At 43.6% G+C, this 22,025-nt stretch overlaps 1 protein-coding gene across 2 annotated transcripts in view; it reads left to right on the forward strand.

Moving 5' to 3' along the window:
- The first annotated feature begins 2,008 nt into the window (after positions 1–2,008).
- Positions 2,009–22,025, forward strand: part of ANKRD10 (ankyrin repeat domain 10) — a 30,518-nt gene continuing 10,501 nt past the window's right edge. Inside the window, exons 1-5 of one of the 2 annotated variants that reach the window (XM_081294091.1) lie at positions 2,902–3,048; positions 3,082–3,393; positions 5,732–5,884; positions 9,842–9,933; positions 20,063–20,298. In XM_081294091.1, the coding sequence (XP_081150217.1) occupies positions 5,744–5,884; positions 9,842–9,933; positions 20,063–20,298 (469 nt within the window). In that variant the 5' untranslated portion in view covers positions 2,902–3,048; positions 3,082–3,393; positions 5,732–5,743. Of the gene's footprint in view, positions 2,814–2,901; positions 3,049–3,081; positions 3,394–5,731; positions 5,885–9,841; positions 9,934–20,062; positions 20,299–22,025 lie in introns of those variants that run through there. The other variant, XM_081294090.1, reaches the window with a different exon arrangement.

The raw sequence follows: 22,025 nt of genomic DNA on the forward strand, positions 1-22,025 counted from the left end.
TGACATTGCATGAATGTTTGAGAAAGGTGACCCTGCTCAAGGACTAGGGTGGATCCAGGTTTAGGGTGGGTCCAGGTTTAGGGCGTATCCTGCTGCCTCAGGCACGCTCCTTGAGTTCTCCCGGGATTCAGAGAGTATTTTGGTATGCAGAGCCCGGTGGAGTGTGTGGATTTTCCCCAGAACGTGCCTGTGACAGTTCAAGAATAAAGAGTTGCTGTTTGAATCTACAAGACTGTGTGGTGGCTCGGTTATTTTGTGTCCAGCCAGACTGCGGCACCCTATGGCAATGACATGGGGGGAACCGATGTCATTCTAGTTGCAACATTTCAAATGACTGCATGGTGGCCAAAAGTCAGGGCGTCAGGAAGTCACCTGTTCCATCCTCACCTGAGGAGAGGCCCTCCCTTACCGACTTCCCTCCTTTAGGCACCTGCTCCACTCACAGCCTGCTGCCTTCTCCTTTCTTGTCAGTTACCTGCTATGGGATACATTCCAAAGCCCTTGTGTGGAATGCTTGGTCCCCAGGGTGGCCCCCTAGGAGGGTGAAGGCTAGTTGGAAGTCCTTAGGGAACTGGGGGCGTGCCCTCGAGGGAACTGTGGACCCCAGTCTCTGCCTTTCTGCCTCCTGGCACATGGCAGCAGGTGCTCTGCCACACTCTTTCCATGATGTGCCACCCTCACAGGAGGCACCTGACTTTGGGCTGGACACCAGAGCCGTGAGCTGTGCCTCACAGAGTGAGCCTTCACACAATGCAATCCTTTATGAGAAAAATACAATTCCAATTCTAAAGGGGGAGGGTTTTTTTTTTAACATATCGAATGTTAAGTATTGTCTTCTATTGTGTATCAGGAGTCTTTCTTCAAACACCTGTTTGCTTATTTCTGGTTGCTTCGTCAAATTAGACAAAGGACATCAGTTATACATCTGCTTTACTTTTTTTTTCTTGCTTTTTCGAAACAAGAATTCTAAGACAAATCTATGATTTCTAATTTTGGGGTAAACACTAATCAGTGCTTAGGAAAGCTTCCAGTGTGATAAAAAGGTCTAAAAAGAACACAATACTGAAGGAAATGGAGAGGGGAACTGGTCACTTCCTTTGGAGAGGATCTAAACAGTGGACCCTGTTGTGAAGGAGGGTACTCACAAATTGAAGAAGGAAATTCACCTGTGCAGCAACTGACCTGTCCTGTCCACTCCCCTGCTTGTGGGAACTGGCAGGCCTCCACTGTACACAGGCTGGAAAAGCAAGTAACACAGTCCAAAACCTCTCTGTTGAGTCCTCCAAGTTCTTTTTTGGGATCGGCAAATAATACCCCTGGGGCATGTGCAGTCCTTGAGTTGAACAGTAATAATTATAAGATTTGGGTAAAACTTGGGAGAACCACCAATTGGAACATGAGTATCTGAGAGTACTGACTGGATACAAGGTATCCATGATCCCCAAAAGGGAGCTCTTGAGGATCCACCATCATATATACGCAGGCTTATTTCAGTTCGGCTATATAAACAATGTACAGAAGAAAACAGAAAGCAATCTTAATTGAAAAACTATCCTATCATTATAACATGTTTGACTGGTCAGGCTTTAATATTGTCTATGCAAAATAGACCAAAGGTTAAAAGAGCAAAACCTAGTGGTGTGTTGGAAACTAGGCCTGGGTCTGATTTCTAGCTCTGCCATAGGCAAAGTAGCTTGTCCTTAGGCAAATTCCTGTTTTTCAGTCTCAGACTCACCCCATTCCCCGAATGGGGTAAAGAAGAGCAATCCCTCCCTCTCATTATTACAAATGGGAAGGTAGGCTTATGTCCTTTTGGAAAATGGGGCACTTAAGGAGAGAGGAAATCATTGTGAGAGGATAGATATTAAAGAATTACTATAATTAAAGTCATTTGCAAAGAAAAATGAATGGTAGAGTGAACAGAGCTGAGTTTACAGGTATTTCCACCCTTAAAGCATTGCTTAAACTATTAAAAGATTCTTTCTGGCCTCACCTGACAGACTGTGGAGCAAGAGACGTTTAACTAAGCCCCGCAGCCCCCTATTCACGCCGCACACATCTGTGGAGTCTGCGGGAGGGAAACGGACCAGGAGCCGGCGCTCGGTCCAGGGAGGCATTCCCGGCGAGGCGGAGCGAGGCGCCACCGCCTGGGGTCCACCATCCACCTCGGGAACCTCTCCGCAGGCGTCCCAGAGCACTGACGGGAAGAGCTCCGACGCCGCGGGAGCACTGCCCGGCCGGGCGCACTGACGCGAAACCCGGAGCCGCCGTGGCCCCAGGAGGCGCGGCCGCGGCCCGGCGCCGCCACGCCGCTCTCCGGAGCCCGGCAGCCAACTGCGGTTGCGCGGCGCGGGGAGGCCCCGCCCCCAGGCGCAGGCCCCGCCCCGCCCCGCCCCGCCCCGTAGTCCCAGGTGTCAGCCCCAGTCCCTGCCGCAGGCCCCGCCCCGCCGCAGGCCCCGCCTGCCTCCAGTTCGCGCTCAGCTCCGCAGCGGGTAGGACGAGGCTGCGGCGCTGTTCTTAATCCTTTGTGCTCCAGCGGCGGCTTCGCGGGCTCTCACTCGCGTCCTCTCGCTCGCCAGCCCCGCGCTCTCTAGCGACGGACCATGGCGGCGGCGGGAGCAGGCGCGGGCGTGGAGGCGGGCTTCTCCAGCGAAGAGCTGCTGTCACTTCGCTTCCCGCTGCACCGCGCCTGCCGCGACGGGGACCTGGCCGCGCTGTGCTCGCTGCTGCAGCAGACGACGCGCGCTCACTTGGCCGCCGAGGACTCCTTCTACGGCTGGACGCCCGTGCACTGGGCCGCGCATTTCGGCAAGGTGGGCACGGGCGCTTTAAGGCGCCATTTTCCGCTGCTTGCCCGTGGGGGCTCGGAGAGGGCGGGGGCGCGGGGTGTGCTGGGAGCGCGGGGCGGAAGCAGGGTGGGCCGGCCTGCGCCCCTAGGGGCTAAGGGCGCATGTGCGGCGGCGCGCGGGGTGGCAGCCTGGGGGCCGCGGGGCGTGCCGGGAGCGCCGGGCGGAAGCGGGGTGGGCACCTTGAGGGCTCAGGGCGCATGTGCGGAGGCTGGCCCGGTTTCATACCCCCCAGCTCCCGAGGCGGGCCGGGCCCTGGCAGATGCGATGGTGGGATCCGCCGCGCAGTCTCTTCGGCGGGGAGCTTCGGCGGGGGACTGCTTTTGGAGGGAATGACCGGACTGCGCTGCGGTTGTGCGGAGGCCGCGCGTGCGTGCTTAGCGGAGCCGTGCGGCGCGTTCCCGAGGGCGGGACGCCGGTCGCTGGGGACAGTCTGCTGAGCGTCGCCTCTCTGGAGAGACAGTGGCCCTTAAAAATTTAGAGGGAGCGGCTCAATCCCTCGCTGTGCAGTTGTGCTGTTCCTCAGAGACGAGTCTCAGCCTGAGTCGTGAGCGTCTCCGAGTGCCCTCGGAGGGGAGGGTCCGGACTGGGGGGCGGTGCCCGGGCTCTGGGGAGGGTCGGGGGCGCGGTGCCGGGGCTGAGAGGTGAAGGAGCACATGCGGAGGTGGGGGGCGCCCTGCAGGAGAGGCACGGGTGCCGGGGCCAGAAGATGTGGGGAGGCCCGTGCCCGGGCTGAGGCCAGGCGTCTGAAGGAGACCTGAGACCTAGCAGTTCTGGACGCCCCCCATTTCATCTCCTGGGGTGGCGTCTGATGTCAGACTGGAGCTGGGGAGAGCCACCCAGCCTTGTTGGGCACTCCCCAGTTAACAACCCTCTCTCCAGAGGGCTCTTGCTAGGGCTTATTTTTATACCAAGCTTTAGGAAACTTTGGATGTTCTTCCTGCCTGTTTTAGGGAGTAGGTCTTGCAGGCAAGAACCATCTTTTTCTTTTTTAAATACTTTTCTGATGATTCCATCCTACCCACCCTGGGATGGCACGTGACTACGACAGTCTGTGGAGTCTGGAATGCTTACACCTTTGCTTCATGCACATGGTCACTTGGAGTACTTATTTACCAACCCAAGGCGGTCCCAGTTATATTTGAGGACGAAAAATAGTCCTAATCCCTTAAAATATTAAATTTTATGCTATATGTATTTTACCACAATTTTTAAAAACGACCGAAATTATTTTTAAAAGGTCTTTATCTCTACAGAGGAAGTGGTATGTTTGTTTTGGAGAGTACCGTTGTACCAGAGGCCCATACTTTATGGGTTTTAGGTTAAGGTAGGGATCTTGGAAAATCTAGTTTGGTGCCCCGGTTCCCACCTGTGAGAAGCAGCTCCTAGGGCAGAAGTTAGGCCTAGACTGTTTTTTAACAGTTTCAGGCATATATCCTTAGATCATGCCCATGGCACACAAGTTATTTGTTCCCAGAGTACTAAACATTAAAAATATCTAATTATACCTTGCTTTTTACAAGATACCATATTTAGCAAAACTTTCCATAATTTCAAACCCAGTTTTTAACAAGCTTAGGTCCAGTGAACTCTCAACTAATGTTAAAGATTAACCACTTCCATTTTATTGGGTTTGACACCTATTCATCTTATTGCTAGTTGATACTTTTCATTTTTCACTTGGTAATAAAGGCAGTGTTCAATTTGCCTTCACTCCCAGTTTTACATTCATTTAAAACAGACCACATTTTAAATGTCTGTATTTCTGAGAGTCTAGCTCACAGGTGTGTAACTTGGGTGTCATGGAACATCTGTTCTCCTTGTGAGGTCTGTCCTCATTACTATTATTGTACTGGGGATTGAACCCAGGGGTGCTTTAGCACTGAGCTCCATCCCATCTTCTTAATCTTTTTTTTTTTTTTTTTTTTGAGACGGGATCTAAGTTACTAAGACTGGCCTTGCAGTCTTCCTGCCTCCACCTCCCAAGTCATTGGAATCCAAGGAGTACCAGAGTCCTGGTGGTCCTCTTTAAACAAGGGAATGGGTGCATCCAGGATAGCTTTTTTGTGGTCCCTAAGTAGAAAATAGGTTTCTCCACAGTGTGGGAGAACATGTGATTCAGTTGAAAAATGCTGGGTGCCTGGTGGACTCTGGATAAATTTGTTGAATGTAATGTACTCTTTAGCCAGAGGCCAGCATAGTATTCAGGCTTAGCTACAAATCCTTGTCTTAACTTGCTGGTCTTCAAGTTAGCTGCCTATTGGGTATAGAGCTCAGCTGTGTTGCCTTTTTTGCATACTTTTCTTTGCACACACAGATTTTAAAGACTGAAAATAAAGCTGGGCAAGGTTGCACACCCCTGAAATCCCAGCTATCCTGAAGCTAATGCAGGAGGATTGCAAGTTCAAGGCCAGCCTGGACAACTTAGAGTGTCTCAGGAAAAAAAAATCCACAAGGGGGCTGGGAGTGTGCAGTACAGTTGCGCATTCCCTGTGGAAATAGCTACGAATGTTTTTGTAACTTACAGTCACTATGACTTATTATTCAAAATTGTGTATGTACAAGTCTTAATAGAAGTTTTGGAGTAATGCACGCTGATCTTTTCTGATTTGGGATTTTTCTATTGTAGGAAAATCAAAATATTTGTGCATGTCTAATATTTTGCATTCTTTCCATCAGCTTTTTTTTAAAGGATGAGGAAAATGTCTTCTAAATACCTTTTTAAATTTGCATGGTGTTAGGAAGGAATTAATTTGTTCTCTCAAAAAAAAAATGGGTAGCAAAAATGCCACTTGTCCCCAGTGTGGAAATTATAATATTTGTGTGGTATTTTGTTATACCGACATGTTTGCCTGTTTTTATATCCCTTCCTGCTGTGTGCGAAGTTGGAATGTTTAATGCAGTTGGTGAGAGCTGGAGCCACACTGAATGTGTCTACTACACGCTATGCCCAGACTCCAGCTCACATCGCCGCTTTTGGAGGACATCCTCAGTGCCTAGTCTGGCTGATCCAAGCAGGGGCCAACATTAACAAACCGGTAAGAGCTTAGGGGATTGTCTCTGCTTTCCCAGTTATAATTACTCCCAGGGTATTGTTTCAAAGTGAGGCCTTAATTAATGAGTTTGAAATGTTTACCTGAGGGTAGACTGGAGTGTTCCTTCAGTTATTATGGATAATAGACCCTTTCCAGAAGTTTGCATACTGTTCATAGAGTGCTTTTGCCTATTATGACTCACCAGATCATCTACTGCCATTAGGGGTGATTTGCCCGAGGTCACAACTGGTAATTGATGGCTCTGGCCTCCAGCTCAGGTTTCCTGGCTCCAGCTGCTTCAGCTTCACTTCACAGTTACTAAAAACACATCCATGCTAGCAAAAGGAGTGGCCTAGGTCAGCTTCAGACACACGTTTGGGATGATGACTTTTCGAAAAGTTGCTGTCATTTACTGAGTGGGAAGAATAAGTGATTCCAGCCCTTTGGGTTTAAATGTGCACCAATAAAATAATCCTAAGAAATGTGTGCATGCGCCCACATTTTTACTGATGTTTTCAGTATCTTTCCACCAAATAATTAAAATCCTATTATTTTAATTATAAAATAAATAAAATCCTTTTATTTCCTCCCTCTTGTTTTTCTTTGTCTTTTCTAAAATACCTTCCTTGATCACGGCAGTTATAAAGTGGTTGTAGTTCCCTTCCTGAAGATGGTGCAGCTACCCGCCTTAACTGTAGCAGTTGGGGATAAGTAAGGTATTTCGGCCAGGTTGGAAACATGGATAAGTGGGAAAGGAGTGCAGAGCATAATTGGGCAATTTGTTCTCTGTGTGAGACTTGTAGGAAAGACCCTATGGAGGAGAGGTCCTGGGTGGTAGGCTTGTTCTTATCATTGAGCTAGCCTTGGGCAGGCACACCTGTATTCTTTCCACACTCCCTCCCTCTCCTCTGCACTCAGACGTGCCTTTATGTGTTTCTGTTGCTGCGCTACTCTTCTGCTTGTGAATTATCTCCAATGTACCCTCCCATGCTGGGCATCAGCACAGCTGCCCATTTGCCTCAGGACCTGCACCCTGGACTCCCTCTCTGCAGGTAGAAAGGGCACTATGGCCTGGGACAAGTCACTTAGAAAGGTCTAAGGAATTTGCCTACTATTGGTTTTTGAATCTAGAAGCTCCCTGTAGTGAACTAATAAAGGGTGTGGGCTGAAGGTATGCTTTTGTGCCTACAACAGCATTCAGGTGTACCCGGGCAGCACCTCTTCTGTGCTCTGCTTCCCAGCACAAGACTACCTGATCCTCGCTCCTAGCAGCTTCCACTGTTGAAATACTTGCCGGATTAGAAGCTCCCAGGTCCTCATATCCACCCAGAGTGCCCACGGGCATTGTTGGGCACCCTAGAATCTCCTAGAAGGCCACAGGTTTTCATCTTTCAAGGTGAAGAGCTGTGGTCTAAATCTCAGGCATGGTCTTGCTCTTAATCCATGGGGGCTGGACTTGGCCTCTCTTGTAATGGGCAGTCTGCGGTCCTAAGGTCACAGTAGCCCTCTGGCAGCTAGCTCCCAGTGTACCACTGGGTTATCTTGTATAGTTTTTCTTTTTTTTTTTTTTTTTTTTTTTTTTTTAAGAGAGAGTGAGAGAGGGGGGAGAGAGAGAGAATTTGTTTTAATATTTATTTTTTAGTTCTGGGCGGACACAACATCTTTGTTGGTATGTGGTGCTGAGGATCTAACCCGGGCCGCACGCATGCCAGGCCAACGCGCTACCGCTTGAGCCACATCCCCAGCCCCTATAGTTTTTCTTTTTATCTGACATTTGTGTTTTAAGTTTTTGAACCTGGCATACCACTTCTGTTAATCTTTTGGCATGTAAGCTGCCAACAGTTTGACATTCGTTTTCCTCATGCTTTATACAGACTTCCTGGGTCATCTGTCAGGTGAGCTGAGAAATGGTAGAAAGCTGATGTGCTGTCTGCAGTCCTGTGTTGGGCTTCCCCAAGAGGAAGTGAAGCTAGCTTTCATGTGCTGCATTTTTAGTGCTCATCTTGACTAGCTTTGTTCAGTATTTGAAAGCCAGCTCTGATTGCTAATATCTAGATCAGAAGTCAAAGGTTTCCTTTGTTAAAATCAAGGTGCCCTGCTGCCCTTGGAATTCCTGGCACATCTCCCTCTTCTCACAGTTTGCCATGGTTCTAGACTCACATTGCAAACTTAGGTATTTTTGAGATGTGATTGGTCTAAACTAGAGACTCAGATACCCTTCACATGGCCTTTTGCTCTTGGTATCCTCTCTCTTGACTGCAGATGTCATAAGCAGTGTCTGCTGTGCCTGCCAAGACTCTTCTTGTGTAACAAACCAGGGGCTGGATAGTTCTGCTTTTCAGTGTCTTCCTTAGTGTCTGGTAATATTCTATCATCTTTTTGAAATAGTGTAGCAAACTCAGGTTTTTCATCTTGCTTATAGTTTTCTTGTCAGTATTTTTACCCAGGGGTTTTTTTGGGGGGAGGGCAATACCAGGGATTGAACTCAGGGGTAGTTGACCACTGAGCCACATCCCCCAACCCTATTTTATACTTTATTTAGAGACAGGGTCTCACTGAGTTGCTTAGCACCTTGCCGTTGCTGAGGCTGGCTTTGAATTCACATCCTCCTACTTCAGCCTCCCAAGCTGCTGGGATTACAGGCATGTGCCACTGCGCCTGGCCTTTATCTAGTTTTTATTTGCTTTATTATGTACCACTTCTCTCCCTTCCCCTCCTCTTTGGAAGAGTTCACTTTTTTGAATAGTCACATGGTTTGCTGGTTTTCTTTTTTCAAAAATTGAAATTTTTTGTTGTTGTTTGGGGTGTTAGATTTCTTTATATTCTGTTTACAGCCTTTTGGACCCTGATTAAAATACATGTACACACTCTTCCCTCCACTCTGCCCCTTGAGTCTCTCGTATTCCATTTTCTGCAAAATAATGTGCCATGTTTTTACTTGGTTGGCCTACACCTCACTGTCCTCCCCATGAGTCATTGTGCATTGAGAAGGAGCTCAGGTGGCCACTGGGTTTATGGAGGAGCTGCTTTTCCCAATGCTGCACACCATGCCCAATTGCTCACTGGCTCGCTCTCAGTGAGGCTGTAGGCAAGTATGGCAGCGGTAGCTCCCGTGACAATGAAGTGGGTTTATCCAAGAACTCTGGCTGCTTCACCCTCAGGATTCCCTGGACAAAAAAAAAAAAAAAAAAAAATTCTAAATTTTTCTAACAGAAGTGATGACTGCTTGGGTCTTTGATTACATTTACTGCTTACTTGTTACTTGCCTGGTAGCCTATGGACAGGTATGAAGGAGTCCATCCTTTCTGGTTGACTGTGTTAGAGTCCAGGGTGTTTTCCCTGAATCTGCTTACTTCTGCTCTGTTCCCCTTTGTGTCGTCTTTGCTAAAACGGAGGTCTGTTTAGACTGCAGAGCCTGCTGTGTTGACCCTTGGGGTGGTCTCCTTCTGTCTTTGCCTGAGCCTTTGACCTCAAACCATCTTTTCTAAATATGGTTCCAAATCAAGAAAAAATTCAGGGTAGTTAGGTAGAGGAACATGGGTAGGCTGGACTGTAAGTTAGCTAATAATATGTGCTATTTCTTGGCCTTGGTATAATGTGGGTTTTTTTTTCAACTTGTCATAGGATAATTATTGGGGGTTTATGTGTACACATTGGTGCCAAGATCCAGGATTAAAACATTTGTAAATCCTGATTGAGAGCATTCATGCTGTCCCTGCTAAAGAGACCCCAGGATTTTGGGATATTGACCTTTAGCTAAATGCTTTGGAGAACACGACCCCTTCTCTAGTCTTTGTCTTCTCTTCACCTAGATGTTCCTTTGTATTATGCTTCAAATTTTTTGATGCTCAGCTCATTTGTGTCACAGATGGATGAGAAGACATCTGGCTTGTGCTAATTGTTCTGCTTTAAAATGTGGAAAATGTTGTTGGATCTGAGAGTGGGTGTTGTGTGTTTCAGGACTGTGAGGGGGAAACTCCCATTCACAAGGCAGCCCGCTCCGGGAGCCTCGAGTGCATCAGTGCCCTGGTGGCGAACGGAGCTCATACTGAGTAAGTGCCTTCAATTATCCTCCCAAGCTAGAGAAGTAGTCAAGGTGTTTGTATTCAAACCACAGCATGTAGAGCAAGCAAAAGCCCTAAAATCTTTATTTTTAAAATTAGTCATACAGTTTTGTTTTTTAGACCAGTTGGTGTTAGCAAGATTGTAGTCTGAGTTGACCACTGATTAGCAGTAGGAGCTTAGTTCCATGATGGCTCCAAATTCTTGTCATGAGAGAATGTATCAGGGACAGAAGGAACAGTCAAGTGAGTGGATTTCAAAGTTGACATTTTTGACTTCGCCACTAACTAGATGTGTCTCTGTGGCAGGTCCTCGCTTTTCTTTGCCAGCACATGGATTGTGCTGCAGGCCTCTTTGGCTTATGTGCTTTTGAAGACAATGGGCTTTTCTACATTTTGAATTCCTCCTCTTAGCAGATGTGAGGACCATCTTTGCTGAAGGCTGTGGACATTCTCAGTCATTAGCCTAGTGTGACTTAACTTATGACTCTTTGTAAAGTAGAACTAAGTAATTAAAGACTTCAGACTTGCTTGCTGGGAGCCTTTGATACCGGTGGCATTGTTGTAGAATTCCTTGTTGTTGCCCCGTTTATATCAGCTAGCTCATTTATCATCTGACAGAATAGTCTTTAAGTATATTAATTTAGAAATGTGATCTTGTTTGCAAATCATTAGCTAGCCATGGCATTATACATTTATTTAGGTATTAAATTCGTTTGTCTTAACTTTCTCTTAAAGATTTATTTTATAAAATTTTTCTTCTACAGTTCACAGCATTAACAATGGATCCAGTTTTTCACCCTTAAATCTTGAGTGTAAGCTATAGAGTTGTAATGACCAGATAATTGATACCAGCTTTTTTGTTTTACCTCAAGTGTTATGAATGATTCATAGAAATAGAAACCACCTTATTCTAATTGGAAATGTGAATATTTAGACTTCGGAAGAAGTAAACCCCACAAAAGTTTAACCCTTTGGTTTCCATTGTTTTGACTCTGTATTCTAGTAGATTCTGAACAGAAACCCTAAGCAGCAAAGCCATACAGATTCACTTAAGGCATGTTTCTATGCTGGAAGCTGTCAGCAGTCTCAGTGACTTAGCTTCTGTTTCATTAAGCATTGGCAAGATTTGCCATTAGTTTGGCTTGAGTCCTTTACTTCATGTGGCAAATCAATGTTGTAAATATGGCCTTTAATAACTGCTACATTGCAGGGGACCCTTATAAGTTAATATATAGTCATGACTTAAGATGATCTAAAAGTAATTGATAATGTTAATGTATATTATACAATTTTAAAACATTGATGATTCTCAGTGACTTGTTTTAAAGTTATAGATGAAGTTTTATAGTTGTGCTTAGATTAAAAATTCAATTTTTTTTAAAACAGAAGCTTTGATTATGAAATACAGAGTCATATAACATAATTAAGTTGCTTAGTTATTATTTATTGAAATAATGGATAATTAGGAGTTGATTTTTTTTTAATTAATGACTTATTTTTCCAAACAATACTCTAATCTGTCCTAAGCATTTTATTACAACAATGTTAACTTTATTCATTTTAATGGATGGACAGCTTAATCCTTCAAGCCAATCAGTATCTATCATTATGTCCTTTTTTTTCTTTCTTTCTTTTTTTTTTAAGTAGGTGTCTTTTTAAAAATGAGCATCTTTTATTTACAATTTTGTCCTTGGTTACAGGACCCTCAAGTGTCTCTTTTCCACCAGGTGTGGCTGAGCATGGCCTCGTGTGCCAGTCTTTCCCATCTCAGTATAAGAGCCACCCCCTCAAGACCCTGCACTGTGGTGACTTCCCTGGACTGGGCTTTCAGATTTTTTTAGAAGAAATATTTAGCCTGAGCTACTAGCCAAAAGTGATTCTTAAAATTCTTAGTCTTTGGCCTGGAAATAGAACACAAGTAATCATTATTTATTGCTATAAGTATATGTGGTTATTTAGTTTTAACATCTAAATGAAATGTGAGTTTTGCCAGTGAGCCAAATTAAAAATTGCTTCTTTTTTTTGTTCTGCACATTTTTATAGTTTACCCCGTTTAGTCTAGTCATAGCAACATAGAATAGTTAAATCCTTAAGTAATGGCAGTTAGGTCCACTTTATTTGTTCTCTGTGATACCACTCAGATGGTCAAGTGTAATCCTAGCAGATAATACTTTTTTTTTTTTTAATTAAAGAACAGAAGCAAAGGATTAACTTTTTTTTTCCAGTTTAAAATGGGTAGATTGTTAATTCTTTCTTTTACATTTCATAATATTTAGGAGATAGTGTACATTTTTCCTTCCATGAACAGATTAAAAGCTTCCTCATACCAGAATTTTTAAATGAATAATTTTGTTCAGTTTCTACCCCACTTTACTGTATCTGCCTCACTGAAGTGACCAAAATCTAAATGCTCTTTGGGTCACGGGTAGCTGCTGAGGGCAATGTGCCAAGTGTCTGGCTGGAGTGGTTTGTTAACTAACTTGTTAATGTAGGTTGCAACTCTAAGATAAGGCATTTCAGCTCCTGTGCATCGTGTTAAATTTTCTAGCACCACACGTGAGTATGTTAACAGACTTTTGTTTTCTTCTCTTAATTTAAAACTTGAGTTTTGGTGCCAAGTTATCTTTTCCATATGAGCTTCTTTTGGGGGCTTAAGCAATAGTCATTAATATTTGCTGTTATTTACATGTAAAAATTGAAGCACACAGGGTCAAGTCTCAGTTCTGTCACCAGACTCCATGTTTGTATACTGTAAAAGGCCTAATCTGGGTCTGAGAGTTAAATCGCGATCACCCTCAGTCTCTCTTGCTGGGGAGTGGGAGGTTCACTGCAGCAGTGTTGCCTCAGCTTCACACTTGGTCTTTTTGATTAGAAGAAGGGCGTGTACTAACACAGCTGCCAACTGAGTTTTCCTTGGGATAACACAGGTTAAGTCAGTGTGATTTTTGGAGAAAGACTTAAAGCTTTGCTTTCTGCTGATAAGAAGACCTTACACTGATGCTGTAAATAGCAGGTTCACTTTCAGAATTTTGGCTACTACTTTGTTTTCTTGAGAGGGAAAGGAGAATGTTTCCATGTCTTCTAGATATTAACATGGAGTGAAGGGGGTTTAGCTGGACGTGAAGGACACTAGAACTACTTGAGCCTCAGACGTATTTGCAGGTCTCTTTTAATCCCACACTGTGTGGAGAAGGCCAGCTACAGGCTCACAGCCTTCCTAGAAGAGAATTTCCTTCGAGGCCATTTAGTCTGTAGCATCTAGATCAAGTGAGCTACATTTTGTCAACCTAATTACTTTGAACTTGGAAGGCATCTCACTGTAATCTCCAGGTAGCTGGAGAAAGCTCTAACCTGAGATAATAAGAAGAATGATTCACTGTAGAGCATTCATTCTTGCCTAACTTAGAAAATAGGCACAGTTGTCTGAAATAACAGAAGCCTAAAATGAGATGCCAACAGATGGTTTTTTAATGCTACAGGGAAAAAAAAATGCTGCTAAACTTTTAGAAATTCTTAATTAAAATGGAATTGGCTTACTATGGTTCAAAATCAATGGCCATTAATGACCCACCTTTATTTGCTTACCTTGAAGCCCGGCCTAGAGGCAGAATTTTCACCAGGACAAATATGTCTGATGAGGGCACTTAATATTAGTGTCAGAAATTCACTTGCATCTTTTGTCCTTAGTAGAAATGAACTTAGTTTCACATTATTAGCCATCATTTTTTAAATCTCTGTTTTTTAGTTCATTTGCTGCTTGTTTGTCCTTCAGGATAATAGTCTAATTTTAAAGACATTTTTTAGAATTATGGCTGAGACAGTCTTCAGATGCCTGAGCTCTAGTTGCCCTCACGTCTTAGCCCTTGCCCTTCCTGGTTGCATGACAGCTTATCTGTCAAATTGCTATCTCCTGCTCATCCCTTCTCTGCAGTGCTGCGGGTGGGGATGTCCCTTCTGAAGGTCCTAATACAGGTTCCCTGCCAGACAGGAACAGATGTGGTCTGACAGTGTTCCCAAGTTATTGACCAGTTTAGTTTAGAATTTTAATTGTTTTAAACCATTGCTTTTACAGGTAGTGCGTTCACGTCGAGCCAGCAATAGCCTGATGTTTCGTTCTTACTGAGTTAAAGTGAGAGCATGTTGCATATATAGCACACTCCTGAATGATGAGCTTTGTGTTTTAATGTCTGTAGACAAGATTGTGGCTCAATTATAGCATAAAACTGTCCTCGGTAATGTTGAACTTGAAATGAAAACTTGGCACCAAATTTATTCAGGTAGAAACTTTTTTAAAAAATAGTTTCTTCCTGTTGTTAACTAAAGAATATATTTAAGAAAGTCTTCCTAATTATGTAAGTTTGGATACCAAAGGGTTAAAAATACACAGTGTATTTTTTACTAAAGAAATTTTAGATGTTTGCTTATGTTTTATCTGTACAAATGGACATTTAGTAATGTTTTATCTTTTTTTTTGTAATGATTCCATTTATTTGCTTATTTCCATCTAGGAATAGTTACTAATGTATTTGTGATACAGCATACCAAATTTTAAAGTAACCAGAATCGTGAGTTGTTGGTTTTTTAGTCCATACTCTTAAACTTTTGTTAAAATATTGACATACTTAAATTGGCTTCATGCTAAAAATTACAAGAGGTAACTTAACAGGTAGTGTTGGGAGCAGCCACTCGGCGTCAGGGTGGTGACAGGCCAGTGGCTTAGCTCAGCAATTACTTCTGCACCCCATATGTGTATATGTATTTTTAATCAAATGTTGCCTGCAAATGTGATCCCTTATTATTTAAGTTTCCTGTGTATGCACCATTGCCCGTTTTAAGTCACACAGAAGATTCTGAATCTGTAAAAACTACACGTGTCAATGTTTTACAGCTACGTAATTCGAATTGACTTGATTTTTTCAAGTAATCCTAGAAAGGGGGAGCATTCCATATAGAAACTGCTGAAACTGCCACAGGTGCTTCTCCGAAAACCTTACGGTTGTGGCATTGAATGCTCAGTATCGCTTCCTTTCTGCACACGAGGCGTACTGTTGAGGTATTTGTTGCGGTGATTGGTTTTAATGCTAATCTAGGAATTCAGATATAGACTCTTTAGATTTGCATGCTTTGCTTACCCTAATTTATGATATCTACCTTTTTACTTGTAAACTAACAATAGCTAAATTGAGATCAGAAATTTAACAGAAATATTATTTATATAAAAATTGTGGTTATCTTTTATTGTCACATGGCATTAACAAAAAGAAAACACCCTGGAGGTTATGTGGCACCTTGGGTTCTAAAAATTGTGTTTCAAGTATTTTCTGATATTTGATTTTTCAAAATTAACCCCCCAAAATCAACTTTTCATCAGAATGGCTTCTCTTCTGGTGTTGTGGCACTGTAAGTGGAAAATCGAAAGCAAGCTGGCTGGCCTCAGTGGAGCTGGAGTCTAAAGTCGTTTGAGAGGAATTCTTAGGTATAATAAATTTTAATGCTCCATTCAAATATTTTTACAGAAAGTAGAAACACTTGTTCTAACCTCGGTAAAGCTAGTGGCAATTTGATTTATTTTGCCAGTTGGTTGTCAGGACACTTAACTAAAGTGGAGGTCATTCTTCCACGTGTTGTGCTGGTATTCCAATGCTGAAAGGGTAGCAGGAAGTGTTGGAGAGGATGGGTGTCTGCCCAGAGACTGCTCTGGTAGTCTTGGTGAATGGTACAGGAGCTGGAAATGACGGGGAGGAGCACTCATTATGGTAGAACACCAACAAAAGAATCTGCTCCTGCTAAACCTCCTTTTAATAAACAAAATCAGTGTTTAAACTTCAACAAAACTACAACTGATTTGAAAATCAAATGATTGTTGTTTTTAAAAATATCTGCCCACTTTCAAAGATTTCTCCAGTGGGCGTTAGGAGCAGAGAGTGGACGAGGGCTTTAGAATGACCTTCCAGAACACTCACTGGTTGTCAAACATGGACAAAGATTAACGGGATCTCAGGCACAGCCTGCATACCCCGTGCCTCAAACACCCTAAGTGTCAATCTAAAAATACCACATGTGTGATTTTGTCTCTAGCTTAGTCTTCACCAGAATATTGTTTTTGAAGCCAGGTGCAGTGACCACACCTGTAATCCTAGTAGCTCGGGAGACTGAGGCAGGGGGATTGCAAGTTATAAAAGCCAGCCTCAGCAACTTAGCAAGACACTGTGTCAGAAAGGACTGATGATGTATGACTCAGCAGTAAAGTGCCCTTAGACTCAATCTCTGTTAGAAAAAAATACACACACACACACACACACAGTTTTTGAGTGTTTTTAACATTTTCCTCCAGGTAGTTTCAGTTTCCTGTGAGAAGAATGTGTGTAATGCTGCAGTCCAGATTAACTTTGTTCTTACTGATTCCACACTTGGTATAGGGAGTCAGTGAATGTTGGTGGACCATAGGGTGAAGGGTAGAGTGTTGATAAGTACTAGATCCCAGGTGGAAGTAACAAACTTGTAAGTCAGTGATTTAGTTTCTATGTCTACCTCTTATGAACTTTAGCAAATTAAAACAAGTACCTTAGATTTAATAACCTACTTAAAATTGGAACTGTAAATATAGAGTATGAGGGTTTCTGAATTTGATACATTTTAACCAGAATCACTTTTCAACTATTAAAATACCACAATTGAAATATTGATTCACTGTGAAGCATATGTGAAAATGAAAAGACCCAGGCTTTTATTTTTAAATAAAGTGTTTTGAGGGCTGTGGGTATGGCTCAGTGGTAGAGAACTTGCCTAGCATTCTTTGCACCTTGGGTTCAGTCCCCAGCACTGCAAACCATTTTTAAAATGTTTTGAGAATTATACACTTTAATTATTTATTCTAATGCTGACTTGGAAGCCTACATGGTGATATAGATGAGGAACTCGGGCCTGAAGGTGTCTCTCAATGCCTGCCATCGGCATTTGCTTGAGTTCTCTGCGAGGGCCTGTACTGGGAGCAGTTGGTTTAACTTGAGGTCTTTTTCTCAGTATTTAAGGTTTTGTGACAGATGTGGCAACTTTTTAAAAAGTGATCTTTGAATTGAATAGTGTGTGGAATGTGTCATTTTCCAAGAAACCCATTATTGAGAGTAGAGGGATAGTTACCAGGGTCATAAATTGGGAGATTATTCAGCAGATGTGGCTGGCTAGCTGGCTGGCTGTTTTTTATATGGCCTGTAAACTAGGAATGTTTCTTGCTTTTTTAGGTTGGTTGAACAAAAATCAAGAGAATAATAATATTTTGTAACGAGATCATATGAAATTCAGATTTGAATGCCCACAAAGGCTTATAGAACATAGCCTTTTTTGTTGTCTGTGTGAGTGGTTTCTGAGAGGGCATGGCCTGCAGTTCCTAAAATATTTACTGTCCAGCCCTTTAAGAAGAAGTGCCACCCCAGGATCAGATGTTCCCTAGTGAGCATGTCTGTCATGTGCAGCCTGAGTGTGGAGAGCCAGCAAGGAGAGGTTTCTGATGTGGACAGGGAGGAGTGAGGTGGCTGCATAAGGAGCATGCAGGCAGTGGGTGAAGGTGAGCAGGAGAGGAAGGGGGTGCCTGGCCAACATCAGGCGCTACAGGTCCTGCTCAAGAAGAACGCGGACACTGTGAAGTTAGGCTGTTTGTTGTATAGTCAGTCCCTGGTAACACAAGTCACTGTGTAGCTCAGGTCTTCTGCAGTCACTGGGAACAGAGGGAGAAAACTGATAATGCCACATGGGCAGTGCCACCTAAACAGTGGGTAAATCAGTCTCCTCCGTTACTGTGTCCTGTCCTCTGTCACAGATGCTGTCTGTATAGTACACTTCTCCGGAAATTTTTTTTCCAGTCTCCCTTCCATGTTGTCTTCAGAACCCTAGATTGTGTGGGAAGCCATCAGAACCTTGGCTGATTGGTTGTGCTTGCTGGTGTGGCCCCCACGTGTCATGCACAGTGTGAGTTGGTTGTGATCCTCCTTTTGAGATCTTCCTTAAAGTCGGGAAGACACTGCTGAGAGCCGCCTGGAGGTTGTTGGCTCTGGCCTCAGGAGAGTGGTGAGTTGGTGTTGCGTGGGTGCATGTGGCACCCTGGCTGCAGTGCTCCCAGCACTTGATGGTCTCCATATTGCTGTACCCTGTGTGTCTTAATTTTCTCCACCAAATTGGCCTTTATGATTGTATCATTTGAAAGTGGTGGTTTGTTCTTTCCCATTCTGACCCATCAAGAAGTGCTCTTTACCGTTGGCTGTGCTGTTGGTGGTTTTGTTTTTCCCTTAGGAATGGCAGCTTTTTGTTTCTATACTCTGGGGTTGGCATTCTGGAGAGTGAGACTATTGTTTATCTACAGGAACTGTTATTTTGTAATCTTCATGTTCTGCCTTTATCTTCAGATTTTTCAGAGTTTGAAAGTCTTCACATAGCAGTTTATATTTCTCGACAGAGTAGACCTGTCTAGACCATCTTCTCTGGTGTCCTGAGAATGAAGCCTGCAGTGGGTGAAAAGTACCACCTGTGCGTGGCAGTGCTCAGGATGCTGCAGGAGGCTTCAGCAACAAGAGGACACTGGTTTGGGCCTGTGTGGTTAATGTAACTCACTCTGCCCAAATTTGGTTTTTCCTTTTTATTCATGTATCAAAGTTCAAATGTTGGGATGGATATTTATCAGGATTCACAGCCACAAGGTCCTAGATCAAATAAAAATGTTAAAGCTCCTGATAGTACTGAACACTGTTACCTTTGTTTTTTAAGAGAATTTTGTTCATTTCTGGAATTCTTAAGTCTTTTGTCTCTTTATATCCCATTAAATTGGGCTTGGCCTTCCTTCCAAATACATATTGCATTATTTTTTATATATCATGATTTTAAAGGTAAACATGTTCAGTGAGTATCCAGAAACATAGATTTTTACTTCTGAGGCTGGAGCTTTGGTTGTGTGGCTGGAAATATGAATACAAGGCTGTGATTGACCTTGAAAAGAAGAATATTTGTCTCTTAGGTTGTAGTTGTCTTTTTCAGATTTTTTCTTTTGTTACCTTCCTGGTCTCCCTAACCAGCAGCCTCAGGGTCCTGGATTGGCCGTTCAGTGGTGCAGGCTGAGGTGCTTGCTGGCGTTGCCTGGTCTCTTATATATATATGCAGCACAGCCAGGGAAATGGTGCCTTCTTTGTGGAGGATTTCACAGAGCCCTGTGTACTCTTGTCTTCCAGGGGAATTTTAACATGGAGTTGCTTTTGTGCCCTGTGTTTAAATTTGGTGTCCAAACATTTACACACTCAGCTGTTTCTCTTGTGTGTTACTCAGAGTCTCCACTTAAATTGTGCCAGGTCTTTCTCCTCTAACATAGTGACTGCAGAAGACATGAGAGACCTTTACTTTAGTGTCATCAGTCGGGTGAAACATGGGTTCTTGGGAATGGCAAGAGTAGTCTCAGGATGAGTTCCTAGGACACTATGCAGAGTCTTTTCATAGGAAACATCTACTCAGATGCTGTAGAAATGCTGACATGTAGAACTCCTGCAAGTTTTCTTAAGACCACCCAAAACCAAAACTTTTGGGGGACGTTGAGTCTGACAGCAGTTACTTTAACATCAGGGCATCCTTCTAAACTTCCACTTACAGTGTTGCATGCCAGCACAAAATCCAGCTTGTTGCTGAACTGGGACTGTTCTTAGGAAGCCAGTTGGTGTGAATGCCATGGACAATTTTAGTACATGTTTGTTTGTTATGATTTTACAGAAGCTAAAGGATGGGTTATTAAAAATTAAGTGCAGATAATGTGTAGAATTCAGTTTCAGGTTGAGTCTGAAGTTAGCATAAATTTAGATTCTTCAGACTAACAAAGAATCTTGAGAAGTAATAGGAAGATGACTTTTTTTAAAGTTTAGCATATTAATTTTTTAAAAATTATTATCTCCCGAATATTGCTTAGAAATCAAATGTGTATAAGAGAAGTTAGTTATGGAGTTAGGATAGTTAACTACTTTAATGAAGATTTGCTGTAAATTTGTTGGCTTTTTCATATCACCTTCAGATAGATAGTCAGTTCAGCAGGAGCAGAGACCAGGTTCAAATGCTAATAGGTGTAATTCAGTGTTTTTGTGTTGTGCAGCTTGAGAAATGCCAGTGGCCTGACAGCAGCAGACATTGCACAAACCCAGGGTTTCCAAGAGTGCACCCAGTTTCTCTTGAACCTCCAGAATTGTCACCTGAACCGTTTCTGTCATAATGGTGCCTTGAGTGGGGGCCATGAGAACGGATTTCCCAATCGTGTTAGTGTGGGAACAAATCGAAAGAGATGCTTCGAAGATTCGGAATCCTTGGGAGTGAAGAAAGCCAGAACTGGAGGTGAGACCATGTGGGCTGGGGAAAAGCAGGACTTTCCTTCCCCGGCAAGTATCTTGCATGGCAGAGCATACCTTGGAGAGGCACCTTCCTGCAAGGTAAGCCGTGCCTGGAGAGTTCTTGTGCAGGACGGTGACCACCACTGTGAAGATGTATCTCATGACAAGGGCAGGTGTGGGAGGAACATGTTACCTCACCTGTGAGTGTGTACCTGCAGCTTCTGAGCACCCTGCCAGGAATTAGGAAGAATTTGGTCATCTGTTGTATCTGTTCAGAATACAACCACTAAAAAAAAAATGCCACCATACCTGATTTGTTTGTTCACTTCTTGGAAAATGTTTCTGAACTTATAATAATTGTAGATGATATGTCAAATATCTGTCACCACTGGCTTGGGGAATGTGACTTCGACTGGTTTTCATGCCCTGTGTGATATGTGAGTTCCTGTATTAGTTTGGTGTCAGGTCTGAGGTAAGTTACTTCATTCTTCCCTGTTTTTTAAAGATGGATTTGGAGTTTGCGTAGCAGTCTCTGATCACTCTTTAACTTGAAAAGTCTTCCCTTTAATAGAGGAGAGACTGACTGTGCGTACTTACGTATGAAATGTCTTTGACTGATGGCAGGAACGCGAGGAGAACATGACAGAGAAGCAAGTGTGGAGTGAGTGACCACTGAAGTTACAGGCTCAGGTGGGACTTGCTGAGGATGATCTCAGCATCCTGCTCTTTGGTCTTAAAAATGCCAAACACCCAGTGCTGTCAGGCACCTGGGAAGTAGGAGATCTTGATCTTCTGTGCACGTGGCTTGGGGCAAGCCGTCCTCTTCTGTCGCTGTGCCTCAGTTAACGTCATGAGTGCTTTAAGACTACTTTTTTCCGACATTTGCACTTTGACTTAATGCCTGGTTAATGTTGTGAAATGGTAAAAGTGTGGACCTTATTATGCCCTTGTGCATCAATTGTATGTGTGTTAGTTTAAATGTTCTTTATACTTTATTTCTCCCTCATCGCTGACAAGTCTAAACTCTGTTCAGTGATTTTAAAAAGATGTCCCTTAACATTCTAATCAGATTCTAAAATACCACTTAGGGAGTTTAAAAACAATTCCAAAAGTTTTTAATGTAGGGGTGGGGTTGTGGCTGGGTGGTAGAGCACTTGCCTAGCATATGTGAGGCCCTCAGCACCACATAAAAAATTGAGTAAACAAAGGTATTGTGTCCATCTACAACTAAAAAATAAAAGAAAAAGGTTTTAATGTCAGCTGAGTTGGCAAGTACATCATTATCAAGTGTCCTAAAAGGTGTTTCCAAGGATCCCTTAGGTTTCCTGAACTTTACTGCAGCCAATCGAGTAGAGTCAGACTGATTTTGTCCAGTGGGTAGAGGTCCAGTTTGCACACCCCACACTGCATGGTCCTCAGCCTGAGGGTGCTTGTGCAGAAGAGCATGTGGCTGGAGATAACGATCATGCACACCTGAAAGGTGCACTGTCCTTCATGGAGCATGTTCCGTGATGGGTGCAGTTTCAGAGTGTCTCCATAACATCTTTGAGCCTCCATGCATTTTGCTGTGAGCTGCTTCCTGATGTCCATTCTCTCTCCATGGCTGGAGTGACTGTGACCTCACAGCTCCTTCGTGGTCCGGTCCTTTCTGCAGATCAAGTCCTTGGACATGCCCCGCGAGCCACTGGGTTTGCACATTGCTAGCACAGATGGGCTTTTCCAGCCTGCCCT

The sequence above is a fragment of the Spermophilus citellus genome, assembly GCF_964194105.1.
Source record: "Spermophilus citellus genome assembly, chromosome: 1".
Classification (NCBI taxonomy): Eukaryota; Metazoa; Chordata; class Mammalia; order Rodentia; family Sciuridae; genus Spermophilus; species Spermophilus citellus.